The sequence below is a fragment of the Paramormyrops kingsleyae genome, chromosome 12 (genome assembly GCF_048594095.1).
Source record: "Paramormyrops kingsleyae isolate MSU_618 chromosome 12, PKINGS_0.4, whole genome shotgun sequence".
Lineage (NCBI taxonomy): Eukaryota > Metazoa > Chordata > Actinopteri > Osteoglossiformes > Mormyridae > Paramormyrops > Paramormyrops kingsleyae.
Window position 1 is genome coordinate 10039613 of NC_132808.1, and position 18474 is coordinate 10058086.

The 18474-nt window shown below is 39.4% G+C and overlaps 1 protein-coding gene and 1 long non-coding RNA gene across 4 annotated transcripts in view; one reads left to right on the plus strand and one right to left on the minus strand.

The window, feature by feature from the left end:
* The first annotated feature begins 7017 nt into the window (after positions 1 to 7017).
* LOC111839799 (uncharacterized) overlaps positions 7018 to 18474 on the plus strand; it is a 117294-nt gene continuing 105837 nt past the window's right edge. Inside the window, exons 1-7 of one of the 3 annotated variants that reach the window (XM_072718646.1) lie at positions 7018 to 7254; positions 10388 to 10480; positions 10699 to 11043; positions 15339 to 15692; positions 16721 to 16822; positions 17301 to 17396; positions 18228 to 18320. In XM_072718646.1, coding sequence (XP_072574747.1) covers positions 10420 to 10480; positions 10699 to 11043; positions 15339 to 15692; positions 16721 to 16822; positions 17301 to 17396; positions 18228 to 18320 — 1051 coding nt within the window. In that variant the 5' untranslated portion in view covers positions 7018 to 7254; positions 10388 to 10419. Of the gene's footprint in view, positions 7255 to 10289; positions 10481 to 10524; positions 10543 to 10698; positions 11044 to 15338; positions 15693 to 16720; positions 16823 to 17300; positions 17397 to 18227; positions 18321 to 18474 lie in introns of those variants that run through there. The other 2 variants (XM_072718645.1, XM_072718647.1) reach the window with 2 other exon arrangements.
* On the minus strand, positions 8247 to 8999 carry LOC140593500 (uncharacterized). Its single transcript, XR_011993900.1, has 3 exons — positions 8904 to 8999; positions 8479 to 8576; positions 8247 to 8355 (listed from the first exon to the last, which is right to left on the minus strand). It is a non-coding gene; the product is annotated as an uncharacterized lncRNA (long non-coding RNA).

Genomic DNA, 18474 nt, shown 5'->3' on the forward strand with positions numbered 1-18474 from the left:
TAACTTTACTTGAAACCAGCATAAAGTCACCTGGGAAGAGCATCATAGGGTTCTTCAGATTGCCCTGTTTCTTCTGAACTGAACTCTGTATATTATAACAGTATATACTGTTGTTATATGGAACCATTTATCTGTCCCAGAATATCCTCTTAGCATAAACGCTTCTTTACTTAATTTGAAGAGACACTGCTTAGTGAAAGAATGTATTATTTGGAAAGTTAGTCACAAGAAAACTGGTTTCAGGACAACATTCCAGATTCCTTCCTTTGTAAATATTTGCATATCAGATGATGATAATCTGACTCACCTTTGCAGTGTTGTTTGCAGTGTTGAAATGTACAGTGTTATTACCAATATTCTGCATAAACGTTTACTGCTCACGGTCTTCAGCTCCTGCGTGTTCATTCTAACACGTTGTGATTAAGCTGGATACCTGTTTCTATAATTACTCCACTGTGAAAGATAAAGTACCTAAACTCTCTCACACTGGTAACAGGAACTGGGCATCAGCTCTGGGTGCATTTTGCTTCAGTGAAGAAAAACAAAACAGAAGCTAGTAAAGTGTCTGAATGTTTCTCACCTGACTTTGCCTTGGGGGCAAAATCAAAAATCACCAAATAAGAATCATAGGATAACCAGCTCAACCAGTTCAAAGACACACAGTCAACCTAACTGGTGTCTTTAAATTGCCTATAGAATATGACTATATGTGTGTGTTTGTGTGAATTTAACCTGCAGGAAGCTGGCATCCTGCCCAGGGTGTACCCCAGGTTTGTGTGACGGAAGCCCTGGGATACAAGCATAGGCTCAGGATGGGTAACAGGTGTGGCTGCAGACGGGCTGGTTGGATAAAACCAGGGAGAGACACTAAAAGTGATGAACAGGGAAAAAACAATGGATTTTATACAAATCAGGACAACAACAACAACAACATACATCAGTAATAATCAATACAAGACAGTGTGTGCTGGGAATACAGGAGGAGAGTGTGATACGAAAACCAGCCGGCAATGAGGAACCAGACAAAAATAAAAATCACCAAACGAGAATCACAGGTTAATCAGCTTAACCAGTCCAAAGAAACACAGTCAGGCTACTTGCTGTCTCTTAAGTTCCTATAGAGAGTGATTGTGTGTGTGTGTGTGTGTGTGTATACGCGAGCGGGTTTACCTATCCTTATGGGGACACAATGTCCCCATAACGTGATAAATATAGTTTTTTTTCCCTTATGGGGACCGGTTTCCTGGTCCCCATAAGGCAAAACTCTATTTTATAAAAATCGGTGACTGCTATGAAAAGACTAAAAATGCAAAAACTCTTGTATTTTGTTAGGTTACTTATGGTTATGGTTAGGGCAGGGTAGGGGTTAAGGTTGTCACAGTTAGCGTTAGCATTTTTCCCATTGAAATGAATGAACGGTCCCCATAAGGATATGTTTACCCTACATGTGCGTGTATGTGTGTGTGTGTGTGGGAATTTGTCCTGTGGGAATCTGGCATCCTGCCCAGGGTGTACCCCAGCCTTATGCCCAGCGACAGGAGCCCTGGGATACAAACACAGGCGCAGGATGGGTAACAGGTGTGGCTGCGGACAGGCTGGTAAAATAAAACCAAAGAGAGACACAAAAAGCCATGAACAGGGTTAAGACAGTGGTGAAATTTCAGCTTAAATAGGTACCAGTCAGTCTTATAAACACTGTTCTCAAAGACTTTAAAGGACCAGGCCAATCTGTGGACTCTTAAGTCACTCAAATATGCCCAACAATTCGGAACATTAGCTAATACTGTATTCACTAATCTTTGAAATGTATAGCTGGTACATTTTTAATTCCAAATGCCATAACTGTATACTGGAGAAAGTTACCAGGAGTTACAAAGACAGACGTCTTACTGACAAAATTACCAACAAAACAAGCAGACCTGATGTTATCAATCAGAGAGTTGGGGTCTAGAGTTAGGGATTGAATTGAGAATGGATGGTAAATTCCCATTCCCATGTGGGGAAGTAATCCAGAAAACGGGTTCAGTTTTAAACTGGGGGTGTTGAAATTAAACATAACTTAAAATAAAAAATATAACTGATCCAAAGGATAAAATGATTTTGTCTGATACAGACCTACAGTCACCCTTACATATATGTTTTGTCCTTGTGCTCTGCATACACAGCAAATTGAGCTCAGTAACTCTCAGATTCATAGTGAAAGATAAGGAACACAATCTTATTTATTTATTTATTTGGGAAGGAAGGAGGGGGGCAGGGGTCTGCCAGTATTGGGGGGCATGCCCCCCCCCCCATTTCCCACACTCCTGATTCTGACATATTGTATATATGGGTCATTTTTCATTTGGAGGTATTAAAACATGTGTAAAATATTACACACAGCTCAAAGCCTCAGATTGGACATTCATAGAGGTGATGCATGATAAAATAACACATTCCCCTCATGATTTGTTTGGTTTTTCTATTCTTTTTAATCATATTTCAAAGCTGCTCTGCACCTGTAAAGCAGCTCATCACACAACCAACATTAAAAGTCTGAGAAACCATTATCAATGTAAAACAATATTTTTAAAAAGATATAACATCAAATTATATGAGTTCAGTTTTTGCTATATCATTCATTAACATTGTACTACACTTGAAATATGTAATTTATTTAAAAAAAAAAGATTTTGACACAGATCACAGATTTTGGTCATTGTTATTACTGGGACTCATATTTTAACATAGTGGTTCTTGCTCTTTTAAACCACTTCCTTGGGTCGAGGGTCATCATAGAAGAAGCATCTAGAGGAATGCTCATTTTATTTAATAGATTTATTGATAATTTTGTTTCTCAGGCATCACATAATATATACAGTTAGGTCCATATATATTTGGACACTGACACAAGTTTTACTATTTTACCTGTTTACTGAAACATATTCCACTTGAAGTTATACAATGGGCATAAAGTGCAGACTCTCAGATTTCATTTTAGGGTTTCCACATTCAAATTGGATGAAGGGTTTGGGAGTTTCAGCTGGTTAAAATGTGCCACCCTCTTTTTAATGGGGCCAAAAGTAATTGGACAAGGTGTGGGCGATTGCTTCATTCTTTCATTATCAATTAAGCAGATAAAAGGCCTAGAGTTGACTTGAGGTGTCTTGTTTGCATTTGGAAGATTGAGGTGTGAACATACAACATGCGGTCAAAGGAACTCAGCATGCAGGTGAAACAGGCCATCCTTAGGCTACAAAAACAGAAAAAACAATTTGAGCAATTGCCACAACATTAGGAGTGGCAAAATCCACAGTTTGGTACATCCTGAGAAAGAAAGAAAGCATTGGTGAACTCAGCAACGCAAAAAGGCCTGGACGTCCACGGATGACAACAGTGGTGGATGATCACAGAATCATTTCCATGGTGTAGAGAAACCCCTTCGTAACAGCCAACCAAGTGAACAACACTCTCCAGGAGGCAGGCGTATCAATATCCAAGTCTACCATAAAGAGAAGACTGCATGAAAGCAAATACAGAGGGTTCACTGCAAGATGCAAGCCACTCATAAGCCTTAAGAATAGAAAGGCTAGCCCTTAAGAACCCAGACCTATTTCTACTTTCATGAAAATTACGGGGGTTGTAAGTTATATCAAATGAATCATATACAACACATTTCTGAAGTTTTTTTTGTAATAGCACCACCTACTGGCCCAGATCTGAAATGTCACATATGCGTCACATTGGGCATACAAGGTACATTTGTTCCATATTTAGAAAGTAATTCTGTAAACACTTTCTTGCTTTTAAAAACAGAATTTCCTTTTTATTTTCAAATTCTTAACATGGATAATGATGGTAACACTTCTTGGTTTACTTCAACAAGCTTCTTGGGAAAAAAAATAAATAAATCAGCCCAATGTTGGAGGTACAATTGAACATGTCACTGAAAAAACATTAACATTAGAGAGGTGTAATGAACTAAAAACATGAGCATATAAAAACATTGTGCCAAAATAGAAAAGAATGTTACATAAAGTCAATAACTTGCTCAAATGGCTTTTTTCATTGCAGTTGTTAGAAGTTTACCTTTGGTAATGGTAACTTTTGAAGCAATTTCTTTCCTCTGTGAAACAAAGACGTACATCACATTTTTCACAGAGGGTGGTAGTTGCATTCACCTTGCAATTTTTGCACCGACCTCGCTTTTCACATTTTACCGGCCAATGTGCAACCTCATCAGTCCGGACATCCTCTGGAACTCCAACACGAACTCTCTTGGGTGGTGGAGGTGGTGATGAGATGTTCTGTGATGGGCGCCCCCTGTGTGATTTCCAAAGGATCAGGCTTGTGGCAACTTCTGCCTGGAAGGTTCTTTGTTTCAGTGGCTTTTGGACACCAAGTAGCTTGCAGTCACGACAATAAATCAACCATGCGTTGACAACACCGAGCATGATGGTTTGCCAGAACAGGTAGAGATACCACCTCCGTGACTTCAGCTGGCAGAGTTTCACACAACTTCACCACAACATCTCCTCCAATCCCAAGTAAAGTCTTCTTCCCAGTACCACCTTGATAAACAACAAAATCATGGAGCATACTGTACCAGAGGATGAGCACCGGGCCCAGATTTTCAATCCCCAGGGGTGGGGCTTTCCCTTCACATACTGCCTTATTGGGCTGTGTGTCCCCTTGAAGGGTACCATTTGCTCATCAACAGAGTTGTACTCCTCTGGGACGATATCCAGGCATTGTTTGCGAAACATTTCAAGCCATGGACGGATCTTCCAGCACTTGTCTTCTGCATCTCTGTGTAATAAATCTGTATTGTCAGTGAAATGTAGAGATCCCAGCAGGGTTTGAAATCGGTTGCGGGACATGTTATCTGCTACCATAGGACACCTGGCGTCATTTTCCCAGTATGCTCGATTTCCAGGCATTTGGCACAGACCCATCCTCAGATAGAGACCAATGAGTATTTCTAGTTCTTTAACAGTGGTATTTACATTTCTCAGATGGTTGGATTTTTGTACACTGTATAAATTTGTTTGTTCCATTAACAACAGCAGCATATTATCTGTGATGAAGTTTTTGAAGTACTCCAGTGGAGTGTGGATCTCATCTGGAGGTTTGGCACAGGGTCCCTTGAATGTGGTCTCAGGGGTTTCGAACGTTTTCTTTCTCCAGGAGAATTTTTGTCCTTTGATGGCTGCCTTGGGCTGCCCAGTGTCCATATGGCTTGAATGTGGCTCTGTCTCTAAATCACTTGAATCACAACTGTCTGAATCACTGGATTCACTTGATTCATCACTCTCCACGTCTTTGTGGGGGATGTAATTAGGGTCTTCAGAATCTTCATCTGAGCTACTTTCACATCCCTCATACTCACTGTCCTCTGCAGCGATAAACTCCAGCGCATCTTGAACACTATATTTTTTCTTTTTATCCATTCTACTAAAGAGTGAAAATGACAAAAAAATGGGGGGTAACTGAAAAACGCCTCGACAAAGCTAAAGTAAAGTTCCATCACAAATTTAGGTAATTTAATAAATTAGTTATGCTTGAATTTAGTTAAATATGACTGAGAATTAACAACAAAGAATACATTTACTTAAAATAACTGAATGAGCTAAACTGACTAAGCAAATGATCAGTTTTTGTCTTTTTGTGACAAATATGTCTCATCAGTTTTTTTAAGAAAATTTGGAGTTTAATGCCTGATGTGACATATTTGTCACAGCGATATTTAACAAACTGATTCTAGATCAAATTGTTTCAGAAATATTACCAAACTAGGTTACAAGTGACCTATGACATCTTATCTAAAGTTTAGAATTGCTGAATGAGTAAAAGCTTACCTTTGCAAAAAGAAAAGAAAGTTTTTAAAATTAGCACAGTGGTCTCATTAGCTAACCAGGTGGACCAAGACTTTGAAAATGGTGTCTTGAACACCCAGAATGCCTCACTTGTCACATGACTGAACTAGTTTGTGCAGTAGACGTCACTTAGGGACTTTATTAGTTAAAAGTCAAAGTTAAACCATTATAAATAGTTTTTCTCTAAGTGTAAAGGGGCGGTGACACCAGTGTCACTGTGGGTCCTTAAGGGTTGGAATTTGTAAAAAAACTTCTTAAAAAGCCAGCACAGTTCTGGAACAGCATTCTTTGAACAGATGAAACCAAGATCAACCTATATCAGAATGATGGAAAGAAAAAAGTATGGAGAAGGGCTGGAAAAGCTTATGATCCAAAGAACACTGCATCATCTGTAAAACATGGTGGAGGCAGTGTGATGGCTTGGGCGTGCATGGCTGCCAGTGGCACTGGGTCTTTGGTGTTTCTTGATTATGTGACACAGGATGGAAGCAGCCAAATGAATGCTGAGGTGTTCAGAGACATCATGTCTGCTCAAATCCAGCCAAATTGATTGGGCGGAGTTTCATAATATAGATGGACAATGACCCAAAACACACAGCAAACGCAACCCAGGACTTTATTAAAGCAGTGAAGTGGAATATTCTCGAATGGCCGAGTCAGTCACCTGATCTCAACCCCATTGAACATGCATTTCACTTGCTAAAGATTAAACTACAGACAGAAAGACCCTCAAACAAACAGCAACTGAAAGCTACTGCAGTAAAGGCCTGGCAGAGATTAAAAAGGAGGAAACCCAGCGTCTGCTCATGTCCATGAGTTCAAGACTTCAGGCAGTCATTGCCTGCAAAGGGTTTTCAACTAAGTATTAGAATTTAACATTTTATTTGCAGTTATATTAATTTGTCCAATTACTTATGAGCCCCTGAAAGGAGGGGATTGTGTAGAAAAATTACTTTAGTCATGCAATGTTTTTGTTCTACCCGCTGAATTAAAGCTGAAAGTCTGCACTGTACACGTACCTGTAACAACTGGGTCCTTGAAATTTTGTTAAAATAATCCAATATACCTTTTATATCATTGACTATAAATAGTTGCAGAAGTTCACCTCACTCCTCATGGACCGGCAAATAAACAGAGTGTCACTGTTTGTCGTGCACGCCGACCGGGGAAGCAGGAGCAGGGTGGTGAGGAAGCGGGGAACGAGGGATTTATTATAGGAAACCGCAAGGCAACTCACAAGACTGACCTAAAACTTAAGTGACCGGACTGGGGAAAACATACCTAACGCAGACTTAAATACATTGGACTAATGACAACAATCAGAAACAGCTGGTAAACACTGGGAATTCACACGGGGTTAACGAGGGGGCGTGGCATACGGAAGAAGCGGACGATCGCGGTATGACACTGTTAGTGTTACAGTCACTAGTGTTACACTGTATCTGTGACTGCAGTGACTAATGTTAATGTCATGAATGATCAGACCACTAAAAAGCTAAATAATATGGAAATTATATGTTTCTTAAAATCTCGACTTCTATAATGGAAATTGTCCATGTTTTAGCTATTAATTAGGGATCCTTCGCTAAACCCGCTTTCTTACGGAAGAGGATAAGGGCCACCATGAAAATATTATTTGAATTCTGATTTTAATGTCAGAATTCTGAGTTTAAAAAAAAAGTCAGAATTCTGACATTAAAGTCAAAATTCTGAGTTTAGAAAAAAAGTCAGAATTCTGAGAGAAAAAGTCAGAATTCTATTAATATTTTCATGGTGGCCCTAATCCTCTTCCGTACTTTCTATAGCCCCTTATATGTTGTATATTTTTGTACGTGTTATAACACAGTTTTCATTTAAGTTAACAATCAGCCACTTAACCATGACTTAAGCGATTTGCATTTGATCAGAGAAACACCCCAGTGGGCACACACTCATGGAATCCACGTGGAAAAGATGTGTTTTCACCACGTGGAAAAGATGGGTAATTTAGGCGTAAAAGGCAAGTTGAATTCCACGTGGATGTTGACACATGGAATCCACGTGTTTTCACCACGTGGAAAAGACGTGGAATTTAGGTGTAAAGGCAAGTTGAATTCACGTGGATGTTGGCCCGTGGAAAATACATGTTGTGTTCAACGTAAATTCCACAAAGTTCAAAATGTCTACAAAGCAGACACAAATCACATAAAAGTTTTGTCATATTTTTATCAATTATTTAGTCATATTTCAAAACAAACAATACAAAATGCACATAAAAACTGGGTGTAGTGCATAATACTGACATAACTTATAAAAATGCCAATACTAATTAAGACTAATGAAACAAACAGAACAGCTAAGACAAGATAGACAACTGTCTAAAACACCAAAAATAAACAAAAATACAGTAACATTTACACTGTGTCCAGTCTTTCTTTCCTCTTAGGTGCATTTCTCAACCGGTTGGCAATGATGCTGAGGGCAAAGGCTCCTGTAACATCATGGGCCTTTACTACTCTGTCTGTCAATCAAAGGACAAAAATGTTTAGTATAATTCAGATGCATGGACTTCAATGTATCAATACAATCATTATGTCGATATAAAAAAAGACACGACCACATAAGGCACTGTTCAATTACTTACCAGTTATTAATTTGCACAGCGCTGTCTTCTCAAATGATATTTTATCCCCTCGTGATCCCTTCATGTTTAGTTGACGCATAAGTGAATTGGTAAAGAATCTAGAAGAGAACAGAACTATTTCACATGATTAACAAAAGGCAAATAAGATCTACCTGGTATTCAAACTATGATCTAAGGAAATTATTGTATCAATTAATGTCTGACACAATTGTTGTAGATACGAGTGTGATTTCATATTATAAGCAGATATTTTAGTGAGGGATACAAGATAACATCAAAATCACATCAGAATCGACCGAAATTGCTTATTTTTAAAATGTAATATTATGCGCTAGTCACTTTTATAAGTGATTTTAGCTGAAATTTAAAATGAGAAAATTCAATAAAAAACAGTCTTGAAAATTACTAAAATCTGAATTACTCACATGGGAAAACCTGATAATCGCTCAGGAGGTAACAGCAGACAGGAGAAACCAGCGCGTAAGACTACTTTCAGGGATGCAGTTTGCGTACGTTAAAACTAGTTAATACCGGTTCAAAATTGGATGGTGTCAAACGTTTGCGACGCTTAAACGACGAAATGTATAAGCCCCGCCCCCACCAGTCTCCTGCTTGTTAATGCTTACCGTTTGCCAGCTTAAGATGTCAATCCAAAAAAAAAAACTGTTAAACAGTGATTAGAATATCAAATAAAAATAACTGAACTAAATGAATGTTTAATATGTAGAACAAAGTATTATATTATATTGTTTGTAGGATATTGACTTCCATGTTCAGAGGGTGAAGGAAATGGATCTAAATGGATTTCACGTGGATTGCACATGGATTCCACATGAATTCCACGTTAATTTAGAACATGCTGCATGTCTATAACATCACGTGGAATCTACGTGGATAAAATCACTTGGATCCGCCACTTCACCAAATATCCACCAAAAATCCACGGGTTGCCAGCTTGAGTTTAAGCTGTCCAGGGCAAGTAAAGCCTATCTGTATTATTTGTATTAGCACAAAAATACAAAAAGTTAAAAACTAGATATTTCAGATGTTAATATATTTTGCAAAAGAGGGGATGTGTTCTAGTCTTTTTTGGCTTTTAATACAATTTACTGAATTACATTATACAATCACACACACAAAACACACAAAATGTTTGACATTTATGAATTTTCTAATTCTCTGTTCTCTGATTTTCTTTTCACAGATTTACAATTAGGATTGAATGTGCAATTGCAATGGTAAATATTCTATAATTATACCCAAATACACAAGAAATGAATAGATGTATATGCAATTAATACATCTATTAATACTTATGAACACTAAGTTTGCTTTATTCCATCAGTGTGCACCAGCTAGGGCTTTGGACAATTTTGGTAGTGAGATGTTTAATGTTTAATTAATGATTGCCACATTTATGTAAAACATACAAAAATTCTTGTTTGAACTGAGATTATACCACAAATTAGGTCAATCAACCATCAATAGGATGAGTACGAGAATGGTTCCTTATTTTCCACGTGATATCTACGTGAGTTCCACGTACAGTGGAATGAGATGTAAAACTCCACATGTATTCCACGTTAATTTAGAACAGGTTTTCCACGTGCCTAAAATCACATGGAATCTACGTGGATATCAGTGAAAACTGGTGGATCCACCACTTCACCAAATATCCACCAAAAATCCACGTGGATTACACATGTTGTGCCCACTGGGACAGCCATGCGATCCACCCTTCGCCGTAATTCAGGTGTGTTGGGCGTGTTTCAGCTCCAGGTGTGAACTGAAAGTAAAAGTATGGCCAGAAAATGGAATTTCGTGTAGGGATGTAACTGCGTTAATAAAAGCGCATATAGTTTGTTTATAAAAACGAAAATATACAGCAAAATTTGTTCTTGTCTTATAGAAACAGTTCTTTGTAGAAGACTAAAGGTGGCGATGCAGATCAATACTTTCAGCGCTATTTTGACGGTGTTGAAGTTCGTCATTAACTCTGATGGTCTGTACATTTTGAAGACAGTTTTACGTGTCTGGTAACTCGTGTAATAATGTTGAAGAAATGTAATTGAGTTGTTCTTGTTTTGCGTGTACTTATTAATGGACCAATACTTGCTTACCAAATATATTCAAATAACTGAGTTGCAATGGATATTTCACACTTATTATTTAATGTTTTTTTGTCATAAAGTGATTTTATATCTCTTATTCCTGCGGTAGGTTTCCTGCTACACGGCTCTGCTGGTCCTCTAACAGCCCGGCTGGGAGGAGCTGTACTGCTGCCCTGCTTTGTGGACAGATCCCTGCCTTTGGAGGAGCTGGAGGTGGACTGGAGAAGGACTGATTCAGACACCATCGTGCACCTATTCCAGGGGGGTCAGAGCAGACCTGAATCACAGGGGGACGCCTACAGGGACAGAGCCCACTTCTTCTCTCAGGAAATCCCCAAAGGCAACTTCTCTCTGCTGCTTGACGGTGTGAGGACTGCAGATGCAGGAGTGTACGAGTGTGTGGTTTATACAGAGCAGGAGCACCGTGAAACACGGGTGGAAATACAGGAAGCAGGCAAGTGAGACTTTCTGTTTTATGGCTTAAGACACATGGACCCAGGGACGTAGGTTTCTTATTAACATTGGGGGAGGCGAGTATATCGGGATCAGAGGTGTAACTGAGCCAGAAAATCAGTTACTGAAATTGGTATGGTGAGGTCAATAATTACAATTAAGTATTGCTCACTTAAAAAATGTAAGCTACATAAGTCCCACTTATTCAGAATTATCAAGCTGAGTTCACTTATAAAAAGTAAGCTTAACCTACTTAGAATAATTAAGCTGAGTTAACTTATGAAATGTGAGCTTAATAAGTCTTTCTTACTCAGAATAATGAAGCTGAACTAATTTACTATAACTAAGTTCATTGGACTTGGTTTTTTTAAGGCAAGAGTTTGCATACTTTTTTTAAGTTAAGTCAACATATTAGATTTTACAGTGTTGAGACTTGAAGGAAGAGTCTGTTAACTTAACGGAAAACGTGCTGGTAATTTTCTGGCAGTACATTTTCTGTTTTTTGACGGATTTCTTTTTACAGTGCAGGTCTACCGCCCCCCCCCCCCCCCCCCCCCCCCCCCTTTTACGGGCTTCTTAAGCATTATGTCCTTACAGCAAACACAGTTGGATGAGAATTGCAGGGTTGCCAGCTTTGGTTAGCTGGCTGGAATGAGATTTTCAGGTCGAGACAAGTCTGCACACACATGCACAAACATTTACTTGCATGTAACAGATCTATTACCCTGTAAATTGTCTGTAGAGTTTGCAAACTGCCCCACCGCTTTTAATGTACAGTAGGTAATTTTAGGTTTACAATGGAATAATAGATTTGCTGTAAGATTTCTTAAGCGAGAGTCCTGTGTGATTCTGAAAGCGTCAGTCACGGCACATGCGTGACAGTTGGCAACCCTAGAATTGTGAATTACTGTAACTAACCAGGCTATTTGCAGCTTGTACAGTCAAATAACAAGACAATCTTTATAAAATTGATCTACAAGAAACTATTACATTCCACCATTTGAGATAGTCTTTTAGTAATTATGGCCCACATCCGCATGCTATCTGGGTTGTCAACTTGTCTCTTCGCTCGACGAGGCTGAAGTTGGCTCCATATTCTCCTTACTCGGATTTTCCGGTCCACCTTAAGGAGCCTCCTTCCCCTATATTACTGTTCATGTTACGTTCTGCTCTTATGTTCTTATACCAGATCATGAGTTTGAGTTCCAACTTTGCCTAATATGCCAGTAGATGAGAGCATAAGGTAGAGTTCAAAAATAGTCCAACATAAAATATGAAAATGTCCATGTGTCCCACCTATTTCTCTGGTCACAAGCCCCTACTGCACTGTAGTATAGTCCATTGTGTGAAATGCTGCCCACCTAAAATTTCTAATTGCCCCCCCCAGCCTGAGCAGTCAAGATCAGGGTCTGATTGGGAGTGGAAAGACGTGTTTGTGTTTGTCTCATTTTCTGATAAAACACACACATACTATTACTGAAACTGCCCAGATATGTACTTTCCTGAAAGTGGTAACAACTCAATAGAATCGTGTTCAGTTAATACGAATCGAAAGCCAAATGAAGTTCTGAAGGTAAGCCTCGCTAAATGAGTCCCCCTACAGGCGCAATCGTGTCATTGCATTCGGCTGCGCAGCATTTAAGGTGGACCGGAAAAGCCCAATAAGGAGCTGCGAATGAGGAGCCAACTTCAGCCTCGTCTTTGCTCGCAAGTCTTTAAGTGTCTGCCAGCCGGTATGGAGGGTGTTTTGTGACAATATTCTATAAATAAATCTGGCGCTAAAATGATTATTCATAAACACGTCATTTAAATGATTATTGAATTACAGTTTACATTGTCATGTAAATTATTATTTAATTAGTCGTATCGACTATTCTTTAAATGCTTGTTTAGATTATTTAAATGATACCAGCAACCATTAAAATGATCTGTCAACGTCACCCATCGAACTCAGTGGGCGGGCTCAAAATAAAACCTACTGTAACATCTAATTGGTTACATTGCAAAGAAAGTCACAAAAGATCGATAGGCGTACTCGATTAAATGGTCATTTATAATCGCGTATGTTTTATCTGTTCGGTCCAAGGGCCGGATTACAGAAACTTCCTAACTTGCAGATCCAGCCTTAGATGTATGGATGGATGGATGGATAGCTTTATTAATCCCCAGCGGGAAATTAAGATGCAATTAGGATATGCAGGAATCTGAGTAGCAAGGTGCAGCTAATAGACATAACTAGTCCAGTTTGGTCACCGCTGGTGTGTCATGGGCAGTTGAGTTATAGAGTCTAATAGCACTGGGCAGGAATGATTTCCTGTATCGTTCCTTAATGCAGCAGGATTGAATGAGTCAGTTGCTGAAGCTACTCTTGAATTTCTCTAGTGTTTTATGGGGGGGTGAGAGGCATTGCCCATAACTGCCAGCAGCTTCGCCAGTATTCTGCCCCTGGCCCCCTCCCCCACACTGACAGGCTTGGAGCCGACAGCAGACTCAGCCTCCCTAGTGAGTTTGTTCAGTCTGCTGCCTTCCTGTGCTTTGATGCTCCCCAGCACTTAGCTGTTTGGTAACAATAGTAACTCGGGTTAGAACCTGATTAAGGAAAAAGCCGTAACAGATGAACAGTTCCTAAGTTATTGCTCCTATCCTGACTTAAGACAGGAAATGTGTATTACACAAGCTTCCTAACATCCAAAATCTTAAATAAACTCTCCTAACTTTAGGATAACTATACAGCCCTGATCATGACATAACGATAAAAATTACATTTATTGTATATGTTGCAGTCTAAAAAAGTCTTGTTTTTATGGAAAAAACTGGCAGCTGGGGTTGCCAGAATAATACTGTAAAAAACAGCAAAAACATAATCATCATTACGGAACAATGTGTACATTTAACAGTGTAAAAATGTACAAAGTACAAAATTACAGTTTAAACCAATAAATTCAACACTATATTTCTGCTGAATTAGCATGATAATATTACTACAAACCAGTTCTTTCAGTAAGACTTACATCCAATTATCGCTTATTGTCCATTGAATCCCATTCAGTTTCACTGAAAATACTAAATAATACTACTGAAGTGAAAAATTGTCATTGTTGGCACCACAATGAAATGTGTCCTCGGCATTAAACACAGCGGTGAGCCACTCCACCCAGGGAGCAGTGCATGGGAATGGTACCATGCTGGTTGGGGATTGAAACCAGCAACCTTCCAATCACAAACACACAGCCTTACCCATTAGAACAAGGGTATTCAACTCACGGTCCTCAAGGGCCGAGCACTGCTGTCTTTCTAGCTTTCCTTTACCTGAGAGCCAGGTGTGAAGCCTCTGACCAATCAGAATCAGTAATTATTAAGCTAACTACCTGGGAGACTTGAAAACAAGGCCTGGATTTGGAATCGAGGGCCAGATTTGAATAGAGAGGTAATAGACCGTCATTGCCATTATTTGCTAGCAAAATCCTCATTATGTGTCATTAAACTGAATTTTTCTGTAAATTACCTTCAAAGGTTGTTTATAATGTAATGTTTTTTCATGCATTAATCATTTATTATAGTGAAAACAGAATCTAATTACTGCAATTTAGCATATAAACAATGCAAATAAATCCCAGCTACTGTAATTCACATTTGCCTAACTGTCTATGTAGTATCAGGGAAGTTACACGTAAAAGTAACGCATTACAGACAGAGGTGGGAAGTTCAGGTCCTGAAAGTACAAATCCAGACCAAGGTTTTGTTTCAACCAGCCACACTGAAAAAAGTCACCTTGAATGAGCTCAGTTGAATCATGTACAGTGGTTACACCCAAATAGAATGAGTATTTTGAAAATGAAACACTCTTTTTAAGTTGATGCTTTGACTTTATGTTCTGAGAACAGAATATAGGTGAATTAATCTCACTCATTTTTTTCATGTCTAATTAATCCAAATGACTTTCATTCAATGAAATTAGGTATATAATCTAACAGTATCCATGATAAAAGGTAACTGAAAGACAATACAAAACACTGTGAAGGGCTGTTAACCGGGTTCTCATCTACAATCTGATCGGTTATCTCTTTGAACCAATCTCTTTTCATTCTGCCCTCAGAACATTTTTGAGTAACAAAACTGCTACAACCTTAGTGTGGTGCCGGATTCTTCTCCTGAGTCACATATGCCAAATTTTGAAAATGATGCATGTTGAAATGAAAACAACCCCAAACATATAAGTTTCCCCTTTAAATAGGAGGGGAAAACACACAAATGTCAGGTTGCCAGGTTGTGTGAATCTTTCTGTTCTTGTTCCAGAGCGGCTGGTGGTGACGGGTTCAGATGAGCCTGTCTATGCACATGCTGGAGAGGATGTGACTCTCAGCTGCTCTGTGGACACCCATGTTAATGTGACAGAGCTTCAGGTGGAATGGAAAAAGACAGACGATGATGGTGACATCTTGGTGCTTCTGTATGATTATGGAGAGAACATACCAGAGTCACAGGATGGGAGATACTCTGGAAGAGCTGAATTCTACATTGAGGAAATTCCCAAAGGAAACTTCTCAATGAAACTGAGGAAAGTCAGGACTGAAGACATAGGAGGGTTCAGGTGTAAAGTCCACTCAGATACTGATTCTGCCAGTACAACTGCCAGGATAGCAGCACTGGGTGAGTCACTGGAAGGACTGGTTTTAACATGCATCTCTGCATAGTTCTGTGTGATTAAATCACATTTTCATTTCCCTGAGGGTCAGTGGCTCTGCTGTACACTGATCGTTATGCAAATGCCATAGAGTTTAATCTGCTCAGTGTAACAGTAGAAATGGTCAAATTTAGTACAGTTTTAAAACACAAAATGCATTAAATGAATGAATGAATATTTGTTTCAGGCTTCAGGTTTAGTGCAGTTTTCAGCTCTGTCATAACAGGTATTTTATTAGAGTGATGCACTGTAATGTGTAATTATGGTTTTATTATTTATATTCATTTGAGAGCTACAGAGACCATGAGAGTGTCACTGGGAAAAATGCAGTAATAACACAGTATTGTTCTTACTTGTCCATAACATCGTATGACAGAGTAATACAGTCAAAAAGCCCTTTGTGACATGCTGTGTAAATATATTCAAATTATACATGGGAATATGAAAAATCTTATATATTAAATCTGTAAGTTTTCAGGCTGGAGAACAGTTAGAACTTACACACTTATGGACAAAGATTTAATCATAAACTTCTGCTCCACTTTGTGAGACTAAATAGTGTGGACATGTTGATTATGCTGCAGAAAGACAAACAGCCCATCCATCCATCCATTGTCCAACCCGCTTATCCTACTGGGTCGCGGGGGGTCCGGAGCCTATCCCAGAAGCAATGGGCATGAGGCAGGGAACAACCCTGGACGGGGGGCCAGCCCATCACAGGGCACACTCACACACCATTCACTCACACACCATTCACTCACACATGCACACCTAAGGGCAATTTAGTAACTCCAGTTAGCCTCAGCACGTCTTTGGACTGTGGGGAGAAACCGGAGCACCCGGAGGAAACCCCACGACGACACGGGGAGCCCATGCAAGCTCCACACACATGTGACCCAGGCGGAGTCTTGAACCCAGCTCCCAGAGGTGTGAGGCAACAGTGCTAACCATTGCACAGAAAATGACTAATGGAATGTAATTCTGAATATTTCAGGTTATTCATCCCTGCATTGGCTGATTCTGGGGCTCTGCATCGCTGTCACACCTGCAGTCCTACTTACTGGTGCTTTATCTGTCAGGCATTTAATAAGGGGAGGTAAGTGTAGCATCTGCTCTGTCATTTCTAGTAGTTTTGATGACATCAGTGGATCCATGTTTGCAGCTACTTATCCTGTAGAGGGCATCTCAGCAGACATGGGGCATCAGGCAGGACTGTATCTACACAGGGTGCCTGTCCATTGCAGGGCTTAACTGTGATGTCATTAACATACTTTGATCCTGTGCCTCTGGTAACAAACACATATGTGTGAATATAAATCATTTCAGAAAGTTTTATTACTGCAAACCCCAGCAAACTAAAACAATGAACCAAAGCTGATGTCCTCATTGAAATTATACTAAGAATAAGGCAGGAGCTGCATCTAGTGAGACTGACAGTCTGTACTGGGTGTCTGTAGGTGAGCATGCAGCAGAATGACCATCTGAGGATGGCTGTAGATCATTAAACTTTGCATGAATTGTTAGCTGATGTTAAAGAGCATGTGGTTAAATCTGGTTCTACTTTCTGTCTATAGATGAAAGCAAACAGGCTCTGTTGAGTCACTGTTCACATGTCACAGCTCCACCAATCATGGTTTCCGCTGCATTCATCCTGTGGGGTGTAACTGAAGGTGAGCCCATTGAATATGGTTTAAAGAAGCTTTACAAAGAGACAGATTTTATTGTTTTTGTTGTGCAGGCAGTAAGAAATAAACAGCAGCAGCATAAACAGCCACCTGCTGGGGATTAATTATATAAATTAGTGACTCTGTAATTTGAGGCTGATACTTAGTATTTGTAATTTATACTGTGATGATTCACTTTTAAGGTAAATACATTTCCTTCATAAATGAACTCATAGCTATTTATAGTCTGATATGTATTTCCTAAAAGATTATTTTATTGACACTGTGAGTCTGTGTAGGATCATGCCCGTTTGATTTTGTTTACTCAAAATGAGCATCTACTTTTCTGGATTACCTGCAAGAACAGGGAGGTCATTAAACACACTGTGATGAAATAAAGATGTATTTACAACAGCAGAGGCAGCGCCCCCTGGTGACTAATTATAGAATTTTAGATGTTAGCAGTCAGTAATGAAGTGACAGGTAACATGAAATCCAATGTAAAGTTCAGCAGAGTAGAAGGAAGGAAGTTGTGAGAAGCTAAGAAATTTAAACTGGAAAAACAGGGATCCTAGTGCTGCATTCAGAACTGGGGAATAATTATATGGCTGCCAACATAAATACTGTAAGAGGAGAGGATTCCTTTGGGGGTTTGGCTCAGTGGGGTAGGATGTTTCACCTGCGTTTGGAGGGTCACTGGTTCAAATCTCAGACTCGACAGAGTGATTTTACACATGAGTCTCTCAGCAAGGACCTGAACCCCCAACTGCTCCCAGTATTTTCTGACCCTGGTTGGTTCTGCTAAATAAATAAAACTTACTGTTAACTGTTTCCCAGGATCCACAGAAGAGGCTGTTACTTGTCCTGCCATCAGTCTGCTGTATATCCTGCTGTTGATCAATATGGCTCCATATCGGAAATCATTTCCAGGTATGTTTACATATTTCCATGTTTCTTATCCTGTTTCCTACACTTCATATTAAAAGAGGTTGTCACTGTTTGGGAAAAAAAACTGTAAAATAAAGACAGTTTGACCATGACAGTGATCATTGTCAGCATTGTGTCAGAGTGGTTTTGAGAGGAG